We start from the raw sequence: 14117 nt of genomic DNA, 5'->3' as shown, positions 1-14117 counted from the left end.
CTGGCTTAAAAAAATGCATTGTTTTTAAAAAAATAAAATGCATTTTGGGTGCTTTTATTTATCTTCTGTTTTTGAATCTCTAGGGTGCATGTGGGTCACATTTTTAAGTTTTATTCCATGACCATAAAGGCTAGAAACTTACTTTTTTTTAATGCAAGCTGAGATTCTCACATATTCACAAGCCGCCAGGAGCTGAGGCTTTAAGAAAAACACCAAATACCACATGACTCTTGATAAAATCTGAAGGCCTGACCTCACTGTCTTCTGAGAACCTTCAGAAGCAGGGCCGGCGCTTCCATTTAGGCGACCTAGGCGGTTGCCTAGGGCGCCAGGATTTGGGGGGAGGGGTATTTTGCCGCCCTTGGTGGCAATTCGGCGGCGGGGGGTCCTTCCGCGCTCCGGGTCTTCGGCGGCAATTCTGCGGCGGGTCCTTCACTCGCTCCGGGACCCGCCGTCGAAGTGCCCTGAAGACCGGGAGCGCGGAAGGACCCCCCCGCCGCAGAATTGCCGACGACGACCGGGAGCGCGGAAGGACACCTGCCTAGGGCGCCAAAAACCCTGGCGCCGCTCCTGTTCAGGAGCATTTTGATCTGGTCTTCGTGGTGGTTGGTCTTCATGGCTTCCCTGTTGTCAGTTTCTTCTAAGCACAGCTTTTAAGCAAGCACAAGAGTGAATCGCCACTCCTAGCAGGCAGTGGGACAGTGAAAATCCTTAAAAGGCCTCTATGCACAGCTTTTGCATTCACTGGATTGTGCTGAAGTATCAGTGCCCTGACCATATTTGATATCTATCCCCTCTCATATTCGCTCTCCCCCTTATTCACCAAAACTCTTTTCACTGTGGAAATAGAGATTGCTCGCATTGCTGAGCATTGCATACTTCTCTGCACAATGCGGAAACCTCTTGGAACAGGTATTGAGCAAACACTGAGTTCTGAGCATTTTGGCTCTCTGCAGCACTCAGCTGCTGGAGCAGCCTTTAGATGCACCGTGTAAATGGAATGTTGAGGTCAGACCATTAAAATCATGAAATGTCAAAAATGCAAGTTAAAGTTCCAAAAATTGTGCACTCTCTATCGAGTTGTACATAAGCAGTTTTAAATTCCTAATTAGGCTAAATGTGTAGCCTAATAGAATACTGGTTTTTGTAAAATGTATAAAATATACAGGATGTGTAGTCACACACGTATACCCCTCCCTACACAAAATATATCTATTTAGATATAACGGTGTATTAGGAAAGAGGATATCAGCAGCCACATGCGATGTGCTTTCCATGGCATTTGGAGTATTACTCTATACAATTCTAGTAAGACAGGTCTTAACTGCATACACCATCTTAAAAGTATGTTTAAAATAAATTGCTGTCTCTTAAAAGTATTGGTAATTTAATTACATTAGTAGTCACCAGCTACATCTGTTAAGTGTCTGCTTTCAAATTATTATAGCACATGTCAAATCAGCATAAACTGGTTTTCTGAAAATAATGCATTTTTAAAGGATATAAATAATATAGTATAGAATTTTTTAATGACTTGGGTTTGATAATGCTTGCAGCAGTACTGAACAGGATTATCATTTACGTCTTCATTATGGCACTGTAAACTTCCTAAGGTTTTCTTATAATAAGCCCATGTAAGCTCTTTCTTTCTACCAACACACTCTCTCTGTGAATAAGGGCTTTTATTTGTTTTTAACGGAACCCTTGAATTTCTCCCACTCTGGGTTCAAAAGTGCAGGTCTATTGAAGTCAGTGGGAGTTAGGGTGAGCAAGGACTTCAGATCCTCAAAGAGGATGAGTATTGAAACCACGTCCAGACCCCAGTATAACAAAACTTGGACTATCACTGCTCCCACTTCTCAAAAAGTGACTGACATGTCATTTACCAGCATCAACCAAATTATAATCTCTTGAATGAATGCGGTAATATTCTAATTACAAAGTCATTGTAAGGCACATTTGTATTGAATTATAGCTGAGCATGTTCCAAAAGTCTAATTATCCTCTGAATGTAAACGTATCAGAATCATACCTGAGGAACTTGTTGTGGGTTTAATTTAACACCGTTCTTCCTCTCTTTTTACAGTATCATGCATTTTTAATGAGTACTATACAATAGAGAGACACAAAGATGACTGATATATTTTAGATATTGTCTTCTATATAAATTTGTTCTTATCTTAGATGAAAACTTGTATTTTGGCTACATTGGTGATTATATAAACAGGCATTGATTTTATTGATCATTCTAAGCAATAAACAATGCCAGATCTTTACACTGTTGTTTTTAAAAAACAAAAAAGCATTATTTGAGAGTGTGTTTGAAACAAAAACATGATAAAAATTACGTGTTCGATGCTCTGGTCATTCTTATATACAGTACAATATATTTTAGCTTTGTCATCATTTTATGATCCAGAAATTTGACTACAGAATGTTTTACTACATGTCACTGGGCTGGTAGCATATATCCTGAAATAACATACAGATCTGAGTCTGGGCAAAGCTTTTAAGCATGGTGCATGGTATGGGCAAGTCAAAACAATTCCTGGCAGACAAAAGCTCATCTCTCTCCTTTTTCTCTCTCTCTACCCTCTTCTGTCTATGCATATCAAAGGCACAGTTGGTGGCAATGTTTTGGTAATGCATCCTGTGTATAAAAACAACTAATTAGTAAAAGGAGCCTTCCAATCTTCCCCAGATCTATATATCTCTGTTTTACAATACTTGTACATAATTCCTGGCTTTTGTGAATAGCTGCTGATGTTTACTGTGTATTAGCTAGATAGAATAGCTGTAATAATATCCTCTTTGTATTCAATTTGGTCTTTTTGAAAAGAGAATCAAAAGCAATTTATTATTGTAGGTACAGTATCTAGGGGGACTTTTTATCTCTAACTAAATGAATATATATTTTATCAGACACAGATGAATCCTCTTCAGTACCTACAGCTATATTTGAAAGAGCCAATCATAGGTTCCTGCTAAATACAGTAGCTTGCAAAACATAAAATATAAACGTAAAGTATAAACAGTTGTACATGAATAGCTGCTCAGTAAGTAACTGACATGCATATCCTGAAACTGGTTTCATTTTATATCTTACATTTAACTTAATTAATTTAAAATGTAAAATGATTGCATTAATTTGATACAACACCCCTTTTTTGTAGTGTGTCTTATAAATTCTGTCTCAAACATTCTACAGATTTAAAAAATATCGAATGGTAAAAGGAGAGAAATTCAGAGAGAGACAAGGGAACCAGATAGTTTTTTAAAAGGTGTACTCAGTATTATCAACCCCAAGTGTTCACAAATCAAGAGTTAGGCCCCAAAATATCATGAGATTTAAAAAAATAATAAATCTTGGGTTCTTAGTATTTGTCTTCTAGCATGTGAGCATTTAGCATTCCTACTTTCAAGGTTTTCTCTGCAATCTTAGGGCTTGAAACTTTCTTTTATTTTTTTAATGAAAGATGAGATTGTCACATAATTACCTGTCTCCAGGAGCAGGGGCTTGAAGGAAGAACACCAAATATCCTGAGACTTGTGATTAAAATTGTGAATCTTGGAAACACTGAATATTAGGCCTGATTTGCCTCTGGTCCAGATCAGTAATGACTCCATTGAAGTCAACAGAGTACAATGTACAACTTGCGTGAGACGAGAACCAGGCTTGTTCTGGGGCATAATGCTCCAGTTTTACGCTGGTGAATCCCAGTGGAGTTACATCAGTATTAAAATGGACGAACACAATGGTCAATCAGGCCCATTGTGTTCATAACACTTCTAAACAGGGTAGGATTCTACTAACATTGTAACTGATGTTAGGCATTTTGAAAATAGCTATCTTATTCCATTTGCAGTTTTTACAAGACTTCCAGTTCAAAAACTTTATAAAACTAAACAGCTACATAGCTTGGCTAAGGCTCTCCACTATATTGTACCTTATTAGTCATTTTAATTTCTGTAAGATGGCTGTGAAGCATACAGTTTTGATTTGCACAGGTGTAAATGATCACAAAAGTAGAGAATCAAGCCCTTTATATTCGCTAGTGGAAGAAGATTTGCCCATCACTCCGCATGTGTTCTATTTATAAAAATGTCCGATGTTTTTGGTTTTGGTCTTGCTCCAAGGACACAAAGCATCTGTTCTCCCCCCAATGTGTGTGCATAACTCCCATGAATGACAATGGAAGTTACGCATGCGTGCATTGAGAGAATGGAACACAAAGACTAGAGCTGTCGCAACTGAAGAAGAGTGTGTGCACAGTTGCTTTGAAAACCTAATTACGAGATAGCATTGCATTGCATAATGACATGGGGCCTTTCAGGCTGCTTCTCCTACACTCCACTTGTACAGTATATATGAGCAAAGAACTACATATTTATGGAGCAGCTGTAGACACTCCTTAAGGTAGAAATGAGTCTCCCAATATAAGCTCAGTTTCAACCTCCTCCTCTAACTTCCTCCAAAGAAACCAATCATCCTTCAATTATGTATGTAGCATCCCATTCCAGGGAAGGATTTTGTCTTGGAAGTTTGGTAAAAATTCAGTAAAGAAATTTGAAAGTTTTGGGCCAGATCCTGGGCTGTGACCAAGGACCTGACTATGGGAGAGAGAGCCTCTCTCTGTCCCCAGCTGCCATCTTTGATAGCAGTTAGCTAACACCTCTTGGCTTTTAAGAAAGGGGCCCGTTGGCAGGACATTCTTTTGTGAGGGGCCCTCAGTTTTGGAATTCACCATCCCATTATCCCCATGTTTGAAAGAGACAAATCTATTGATATTCAGAGCACAACAAGAAAGCCATCTCTTTTCCCAGGTTTTGAGGAGTGATGAGTATGTTGAGGGCTTGTATTTGTGGTTGGGGAATTTGGGGTCTATGGGTGGAGTTGATTTCTGATTTCTTTGCAGCTGGCTATTTTCTCTGGTGTTGGGGTGGCTGGTGGGTTTACTTTTTTTCCAGTCTGACTGAATTCACTCCTGCCAAAGGTACCTAAAGCTTTTGATAGGCAATTTTAAATGTACCATGCAAGTCCAAATAAATATATCTAAAATTTACTAATCATTGGTGGAAAGCCAATATAAAAAGAGCAAGTTAAATTTCTCACCTGAGTGACTCTTTGTAAAAAAAAAAAAAAAAAAAGTGAAGTATTCACCCAGCTCTGTTGTATAATATAGATAATACAGCTGGTTGAAAAATATTAACCCCAAATATCAAAGTTTCTGTTTTGCAGTGGTTGATAGAGACCCATTTTTCTGTTTTGTAGAAAAGCAGTTTATTGCAACTTTTGTCTAAAGTGTTATCTAGATGTTTATGCACATTTTTTGTTTATCAAAGAACAGGTTTTGGTAAATGAAAAATTTTGAAAATATTTTGATTAAAAAATCAATACAAATTGTGATTTAAAATTTTACAAAAAATGTATTGGGAAATTTTTTAAATTACAGAAAAGAGGGTCAACATGTCTTTGTGATTTTTTTCATTTTTGCAAAAAGATTGGTTTTGGAAGAAAAAGCATTTAGTTTAAAAAATATATATATCATTCATCTCTAGTAGATGCCAGTATGCTCTCCAGACAAAGTCATCTGTCTTGATTTTCTTCTATGCTTCCTATCTTCTATACACTGCTGAATCTGCCCAGTGATAGCATATGGACATGTCTACTTCTCACACTGAGTCCTTGTATACATTTTTAAATCTCTGTCTATGGAGGCTAGAGGAAAAGTCAATTTTTTCCCAGTACTGCTTCCCTCACGTCTATTCTCTGCTTCTTGGCATTTCTCTAGCTGAACTGAGACCTGAAACTACATGGGAAACTCTTCTTTCCCTGTCCAGGTCCATGTCTGTATAGCATGTCTCAAATTGCCTCCTAGGAAGTAGTTTGCCAGGAACCACCAAGAAATGTGCTTGGAACTTCCAAGACTGATAGTTGTTAAAGATAGTGATGCCTGTCCCTCATGTTGGGAGATCACAGGCAAAGCCAGAACATTCAGGACACTTCCTATTCCAGCTATAGTAATATGGTACTTAATAACGTGACAGATGCCTCATGTGGAAGGACTGATGCCAGAGATATTGATGCTACTTTGATTGGCTGAAGCAGTGTTGATACCTCTGGCATCAGCCTTTCCACGTGGGACATCCCACAATTGCCACTAGCATGTTTGGGAAGTAGTGGAAACCTCCTCTGTCGAGTTATTCAAAGATAGACTGGATAAAACCCTCAAGCTGTGCCATAGGGAGTGAAAAGGTGGATGGACTATTTTACTTAAGGTGTCTTTTAGTCTCTCATTGATATCATTCTGACATATACCTTCTCTGATGTCTTAGGTAGCTTGGAATTGTAATGCCAGAACATATCATTGGTCTATCCCATTCAGTATTCTACATCTGTCAGTAATCTGATGCTTCAGAGAAAGGCAGAAAAGTATGCTATCTTGTTCTTGGCCAACTGTACAATGCTAGGACGTGAGAGCAAAATATTTATTCCCAACTCTCAACTAGGTAATCAGTTTACATCCTAAAGTGTGATGATTCTTAACACGTTTAATTTTTCATCTAGTTAGTCTAACCGCAAACATAACTTACAGTTATATAATTATGAAAAATGGGAAAGTTCCTTATTTATAAATTCTTCAGACTGTACCTATCCTGACTGACACAATGCTTCCTGTTAAAGCAACTTATTTTAAGGTGTTTGGGCATCCTATTGTACATGAATAATGGGCTTTGATTCTTGGCACCACTAATGACATTGCCAGAGAGTTGGGAAGAAAATGTTCTGGCTTTAGAGGTCCTATATAAATGATACCAATGCTCAGTCAGCTGAAGAATGCTAACAAAAAGATAATCAGACTCTTGCTGGGAAGATGCTGAAGGAAGGCTGGGGTCCAGGTCCTGTAGTTTCTGACCTTCACCATATCCCTCCCTTTATCTTTCTAGTTTAAAGCCCCCATGCACAGTCCAGCTAGCTCAATAATACTTTGTGCTAGTGCATTTGACAGGGAATAGATTTTTATTATTTTGATTCATGTCCTGCTTTCCCAGACTACCCCATCTGACTTAGTAAGTACTTGCTTGGACATAGGAGAGAGAGCTTGGTACAAAAGGCAATTCTTGCTCAAGATTTATAATTACTACAAAATGATAGTTATTTGTCAGGACACTTTTCTCAGGAACTGGACCCCAGAGACATAAATTTAACTTCTGAGAAATGATCCCGGAATTCACATCATCTGTATAAATCCAGGTATGAATACACTGTAGTAATCAGAACCCAGACACACAAACACCCTCCCCTCTTAACTTGCCTTTAACATTGATGGATGACTCACTTTTCAGTAAGACACATGCTTAAGTAGCAGGACTATACAGGGGCCAGTGGTATTCAGTGGTTTGATGGGTTTTTTTTTGATAATGCTGTAATCATTTGTGTGATAAGTAATATTGAGACCATTAATTGCTTTTATGTTTGTTCACATTATTTCATTCCCAGGGTCTTTTCACCTTATTCACTTGATGTTTGATGACTACGTATTATACCTGTTAGAATCACTGCATTGTCAGGAGAGAGCTAATGAGTTAATGAGGGCAATGAAAGGAGAAGGAAGCACAGGTAAGTTTGTTTTCTTAGCAGTACCTTACATGCCTTCTATAATTTTATTCTATTATTCACCCATTTCTGTACATGGGCATTTCCCTATCCCCATTCATCCTAATGAGGCCTTTCCAGAAGGAATGTGTCATTTTTCAGTTCTGTTATTATGTCAGACAAGTCAATTATGAGCCTTTCTGGTTAGTGAGTGTCCTGAAATTGATTTTGAATTAGACTGCCTGCTTATTGTTGTCACTATTGAGTTTAGTTATGAAGGTCTGAAAATTCCAACTCCTAAACCTGTATTTGAGATTTCAGCAAGGGAGTTTTGTACTGAATGTTCACATCAACTAACCTATAAAACCACAGTCACATTTAAGTGACACTTGTCTTGATTCCCCTCTCCCTTACACTGGCTTTACAATAATATGTCCACTGTCTTTGGTCGAGTTACTCCTGATTTTACACCACTGTATCTGAGAAGAGAATTGGGGTGAGTGATTTTCATTGGTTAAGATTAAAGCCAAAGCTATTATTTATGATATACCAATGTTCAACTTCCAAAGGAAAAAAAATCTACATTATCAATAGAAATACAGATGCCAGATACTCAGTGCTGTGTGCTCAGGTACTTCAGTGCAGCCCCAGCAGTGTGGAGACCACCTGTAAAATCCCAGTTCAGGATGCATGTGATGAGAAGGAGTCCTCAGCAGGCATAGAGTCAGTGGAGCCAGCTTCCATCCCTCCCTGAAGCTACAATTAATTTAAATGGGAATTGAATGGCTAAATCCCTTAGCTGGTTTTTGAAAAGCTCACCCATCCATTTTAGCATAGACTAAATTTGACACCTAAGGTTTAGGAGAGGAAGGATGATCCAGTGGTTAGGGTGCTAGCCTGTGACTTGGGAGATCCAGGTTCAAATCTATGCTCCACCACAGACTTCCTGGGTAAATCATTTATCCTCAGTTCCCCATCTGTAAAATGGGCATACAGAGTATCTCACACTGATGTTGTGAGGATAAGCATGTTAATGATCAAGAGATGGGGCCATGAAAATACCTAAGATAAAGACAGATTTATGTAATTCCTCCACACACCAGAGTTTACATCTAAAATTTACTTTTCTGAGTGATCTATTTCATAGGGTTCCACGAGCCGTATTTAACAACATTTGTATGACCTGTCTCCCAATCTTCAGCAGAAATACAAGAAGAAATTATATTGACAGAACCTGCTCCTCCAACTCCCTCCCCAGTGCCATTCTCTCCAGCTAAATCTGCCACCTTGGTGGAAGTGCCGTCTGCACCCTCACCTGTGAGCAGTCAATCCCCAGAGTACGCTAGCATAGCAACTACTACAGGTAGGTAGGCTAAGGATGGCTGGTTCTTGCATTCTTTTTTCCAAAAAATTGTTGTCAAAAAACCAAAAGCCTGCAATAAAAATTGTGAGCAATGTGTCAATTTAGAGCCACCGAGGATCTGACCTTATCTCTGAAGAAGCCCTCTCAAAACGGACTCAGCATATGTTCAGTATTTATCATTCAAATAGATATTTTCTTTATATCTTGCCAAACATGACATGCAGTGCAATTGAAAAAGGATCCACTGTGTGCATGGATTCCTGGGCATCAAGATATAAATTTGTAAAAGCAGATGGATATCTCAATACATTATGGACTCTATGCAGATGTCTGGGGCCCTTAGAAAAACAGGGCCACAATTTTGTTCCAAAATATTTTCAAGCCTCAGTCTAAAATTGCATATTTCTAGCAATACTTTTAAAGAGCCTTTTCTAAATACAGCACTTTACAGGGCTTCTCGCAACACATTTTTTGGTGGCCTCAGTGTGCGGCCACCAACTCTTGCTGATGGCCGCACGGACACTTTTTCCTAAAATTATTTATTTTTCCTAAATTAATAAAGTATTATGCACATATATATATCCAAATCATTGTAATTTATTTATGTACGGTTTTGGGCTTTTTTTGTGGACTCAATAAAAATAATGCACAGTTATCTCTATTCTTTACTGGACCTAACAGAATAGAAACACAAATAAGGTGCTTTGCATGTTCTTGTCTTTTTTTATTATTGTTTTTTTTGCTTTTTTGGTTAAAATGGTTGTACAACAATTCTGAAGTACATTTAAAAATACTTTGCAATAATAGAAGTCCAAATAATAATGAAAAACATATCTGAGCGGCTTGGGTCTGGGGAGGGGAGGAGAAGGGAAGGACGGCTGTGGGGAGAGAAGGGGAGGGAAGGGGAGGACGCCCTCGCCCGCCCGCCTCCTCACTCTGCTGCTGGCTCACCTCTCACCCCCTTACCCCCCCCTCGCCTTCTCACCTTGCTCCTTAAGTGTTGTGTGTCCCACCTCTGTCTCCAAAGAGGCGGTGCATGCAGCAACAGGGAGGAAGAGCAGTGTTCCCTCTAATTTTTCCCACCCATGTGTGGAATGAATTTTGTTATGTGCACCAATATGGAGGTGATGTGTGACACATCTGTTTTGTTTTTCTGTTTTAACGTTTTGTTTGTACCTTTCAACATCTTATAAGGACAGAATTTAGGAAATGGAGGCCTGTGGCCTGTATGCAACTGCATGCCTATAATTGCATATATAATTATAGCAGTTTCAGGAACACGTGTATCAAATGGCATGAAAAAGTCCTAATTAGTAATTTGTGCATGAAGATACTCAGTTTGTGGCTAGGGATTCCAAGAACTGCAAATGAACCAGTAGGCACACAACTGGCTTGCAATTTGGCGCACACAAGTGGGCCTTTACATTCTGCATGTTAAATTCCTCTCATAAGCTCTCTGATATGAAAGACAGATTATACATTCAGGAGGTGGTGGCCAGGGCCAGTCATGACCTTCAAGTGTCTGGGGTCAAAAATATTTTGTTTTCCTATTTTGAGTCTACAGATGCAGGAAAGGAGTCAGGAACTTGAATGATTGTCCTGGCTCTCAGTGGTGAAATGAATGATATAACTTTCACTTTTGGAGGGCTCTAGAGTAGCAACAAAAGCTTCTAGAAAAATTCCAGGAAGTGGCAATTTACTATCCTGGAGACTGACAGTAGTTAAAGGACGAATACAGGTTTCTGCCAAATCTTTTTCATGCCTTCAGAAACATCCCAGGGAACCACAGTGTGTATTTGTGGCTGAAATAGATTTAAGAGCATTTTAATCCTACATAGCATTGTGGAAACCTCAGGTTTGCTTGTTGTTTGAGACTTTAGAGACTATATTTGGTGTGAAAATATGACAATCCCATGTCCTGAACAGCAAGACCACAAGACCAGAGTCATGTGGTTCTTGGACATGAAAGGTGAGCACAAAAGAAAAGACACTGTTTGAATAAAGCCGCATGCTATGTGCTCTCCCCAGTAGAGACTTGAGACATAGATTTTATGAATAATTTGATTCATAGATGTCAAGGCCAGAAGGGACCATTGTGATCATCTAGTCGGGCCGCCTACGTAACACAGGCCAGAAAACCTCCCCCAGTAACAAGAAATTGAAAAGCAGGTAACTGTGTGCTGCCCCTCAAAGGAAAGACATACAAAATGAGAATGGTCTGAGGCGGTAAGAGAGGGGAAACATGGAAGGGACTCACACTGGCATTATGTTAATTTATTTGTACTTTAATTATGTTTATTAAGGTGCTTGAGTGATTCTCTCTCTCCTGCTATGGCCCTCCAAGGCTGAGGACTGCTAGGGTGAAGCCTCAGGATAGACACAGACTATGGCTAAGGAACCCTCCACCTGAGCATTTCTACCACAGCCTGTCTTAGCTAAGCCTCTATGGAAGACCTTTCTGCTCAAGACAGTTCATCTTTAATCATTATAGTCCTCCTTTTTCACCAGCTCTTCATTTCCCCACCTCCCTCATTTTCTCCCTATATTCTTTTGTTTGGCAGAATGGCTGCTTCTCTCTGGCCATTGAGCTCAGCTTTATTTTAATCGCCATTATCTTAATTTTTGTCTAGAACGCAACTTATATGAATAGGGGTTCATATAAGTAAAGTAATACAGAACCAGAAACATTGCAGCTGCAGGAATTGGTTGTATTTTACTTTGTGTGTGCTGTGGACCTATTATAAACGATCTTGGCTAATCGATGTGCCTTAGTTCTAGAGTATCAATTAATATAGGGTATATTCTGCAGTTTGTAGAAAAATATAATAGGAAGTTTTTAAAAACATTAGAGGGGACATCAAAAAAATTACCCAAAACTGGTGATGATGTCGATGCAGATAACATTCCAGACATATGAAAAATGTAAAAGGCATTTGTGTGGAAAGTTCATGTATGTTGATGATAAAATAAAAAGGGGAGGTTTTTTAATAAAAATGTAAAAGATACTTCATATCCATGTTTTTCTTGATTCTGAGGACTGGTCTACACTAGAAAGGTTTTCCTCATTAACTACACTAGCATAGATAAAGTAGCAAAATGCCCCTAGTGTGGATGCAGTTATTCCAGTATAAAAATGCTTATTTATAGCTATAAAGCCTAAAGTTTATTTCAGTTCAGGAAGGGGAATAAGATATACTGGTGGGCATGTCTACACTACAAGCACTAAAATGGCACAGCAGCTACACCACTGAAGAGTAGACACTTGCTACAGCAACAGAAGGGATTTTTCCACTGCTGTAGTAAATCCATCCCCTCAAGAGGCTGTGTCTACAGTAGGGATTAGGTCAACCTAACTACATTGTACAGGGCACAACATTTTTCACAGCCCTGAGCGACATAGCTATGTTGACCTAAGTTTTAGGTGCAGTCTCACCTTTATACCAGCCTAACTGAATCTATACTAGGGCTTGTATTAGTACAACTATGTTAGTAAAAAAATCACACCCCTACTCAAAATAGTTGTATTGATAAAACGTTTATGTATAGACCAGGCCTTAGTGCTTACACAGCATGTAAGGTAAAAATCAAAATATTTGAAAATGTAAATACTCCAGCTCAGTGGAGTTATGTATATTTATACCAGGAGAGGATTTGAGGGATGAAGTATAAAATTCTCAATGTATTTTCTTTTGTTTGTTTTTTAATTCTGCGTATTTGCTCCAGATATGTGGCTCTAACCAGCAGTTCTCTTGAGATGTATTTAAAAGTTACTGTGTTGCCTTTCTTTAATGTTTTTTTTTTTAATTTAGGTAAATGTAGCAGTGTGGAAATGCATTGTACAACTAGAAAACTAATCTGGTTGGTTACCAATAGCTTGCAGTTCCCCAACTTAAGGTGTCATTAAGTCTTTGCTGCTTGTGGCACTGGCAATAAAAGTTAACTATTAAACTTGCTTTTTAAACTTTCTGCATGCACTCAATGGTCAAACACAAAAGCAGCAAATTAAATCACTGTGATTAGATGACACCGAACTAAAGTAAGGTAAATCCTATATAGATTGCTCTGGTGTAAAACATCTGGCATGCTCAGTTAACATTTTATTTAAATTTTTCTGTTAAATTACTGAAAGTTTAAAAGGATAATTAGCCCTAATTCTTTCTAAATTACAAAGGCCAGATTAATGATTGGTCAAATTACAACAATATTGTAACAAAAGTGATGGGTATATGGTTGACTCTGCAGTCCTCTCTTAAAGCCTGGGATTACTCATTTGCTAATGCAATTGCTGTTAGAAGAACCTGAACTGGCTTACAGAAATTCTGCATTGTAAATGTTTGCTACTAGATAACTAATCATTTCTCCACCTCCTTGTCATCCCCACCTCCACTGCCTTCCTCTCAGTTACAAGGGAATGTATATTTGAATTAAAGGTTCATTTCAATAGTACTGTATCAGAGGGGTAGCCGTGTTAGTCTGAATCTGTAAAAAAGCAACAGAGGGTCCTGTGGCACCTTTAAGACTAACAGTTACCCTCTGTTGCTTTCAATAATACTGTACACTATTCCACAGAGTGCTGACTTGGTATTAATTCTCCGTTTGGGCTGTTCCTGTAAACCCTTAGGCTAGGTCTACACTACCCGCCTGAATCGGCGGGTAGAAATCGACCTCTCGGGGATCGAATTATCGCGTCCCATCGGGACGCGATAATCGATCCCCGAATCGACGCTCTTACTCCACCAGCGGAGGTGGGAGTAAGTGCCGTCGATGGGAAGCCACAGAGGTCGATTTTGCCACCGTCCTTACAGCGGGGTAAGTCGGCTGCGATACGTCGAATTCAGCTATGCTATTCGCGTAGCTGAATTTGCGTATCTTAAATCGACCCCCCCCCCGTAGTGAGGACGTAGCCTTAGTGAGTGTGGCCAGTTCTCATGTTTTTATCAAGAGTCTCGTGATATTTGGTGCTTTTACTTAAAGCTCCAGCTCCTGGATTCATGAGAATGCTATTTTTTGTTCAAAAATTAAGGTAAGTTTCTAGCCCTCATGGTTGCAGAGAAAAGCTTGATGATGCAAACCCTAAAGGATCCAGCACCAGAAAGCAAATGAAAAGAACCCCAAATGTATGGTTTTTAAAAATCTGATTTGTAAGCCAATATCCCT

At 39.0% G+C, this 14117-nt stretch overlaps 1 protein-coding gene across 1 annotated transcript in view; it reads left to right on the top strand.

Moving 5' to 3' along the window:
* Positions 1 to 14117, top strand: part of RFX4 (regulatory factor X4) — an 83794-nt gene that overhangs the window by 37943 nt on the left and 31734 nt on the right. Inside the window, exons 11-12 of the mRNA XM_024212958.2 lie at positions 7502 to 7621; positions 8799 to 8960. Coding sequence (XP_024068726.1) covers positions 7502 to 7621; positions 8799 to 8960 — 282 coding nt within the window. The remainder of the gene's footprint in view (positions 1 to 7501; positions 7622 to 8798; positions 8961 to 14117) is intronic.

This window comes from Terrapene carolina, unplaced genomic scaffold (genome assembly GCF_002925995.2).
Source record: "Terrapene carolina triunguis isolate 2854851 unplaced genomic scaffold, T_m_triunguis-2.0 Scaffold247, whole genome shotgun sequence".
Taxonomy (NCBI): Eukaryota; Metazoa; Chordata; order Testudines; family Emydidae; genus Terrapene; species Terrapene triunguis.
This window is presented reverse-complemented; position numbering and strand designations above follow the sequence as displayed.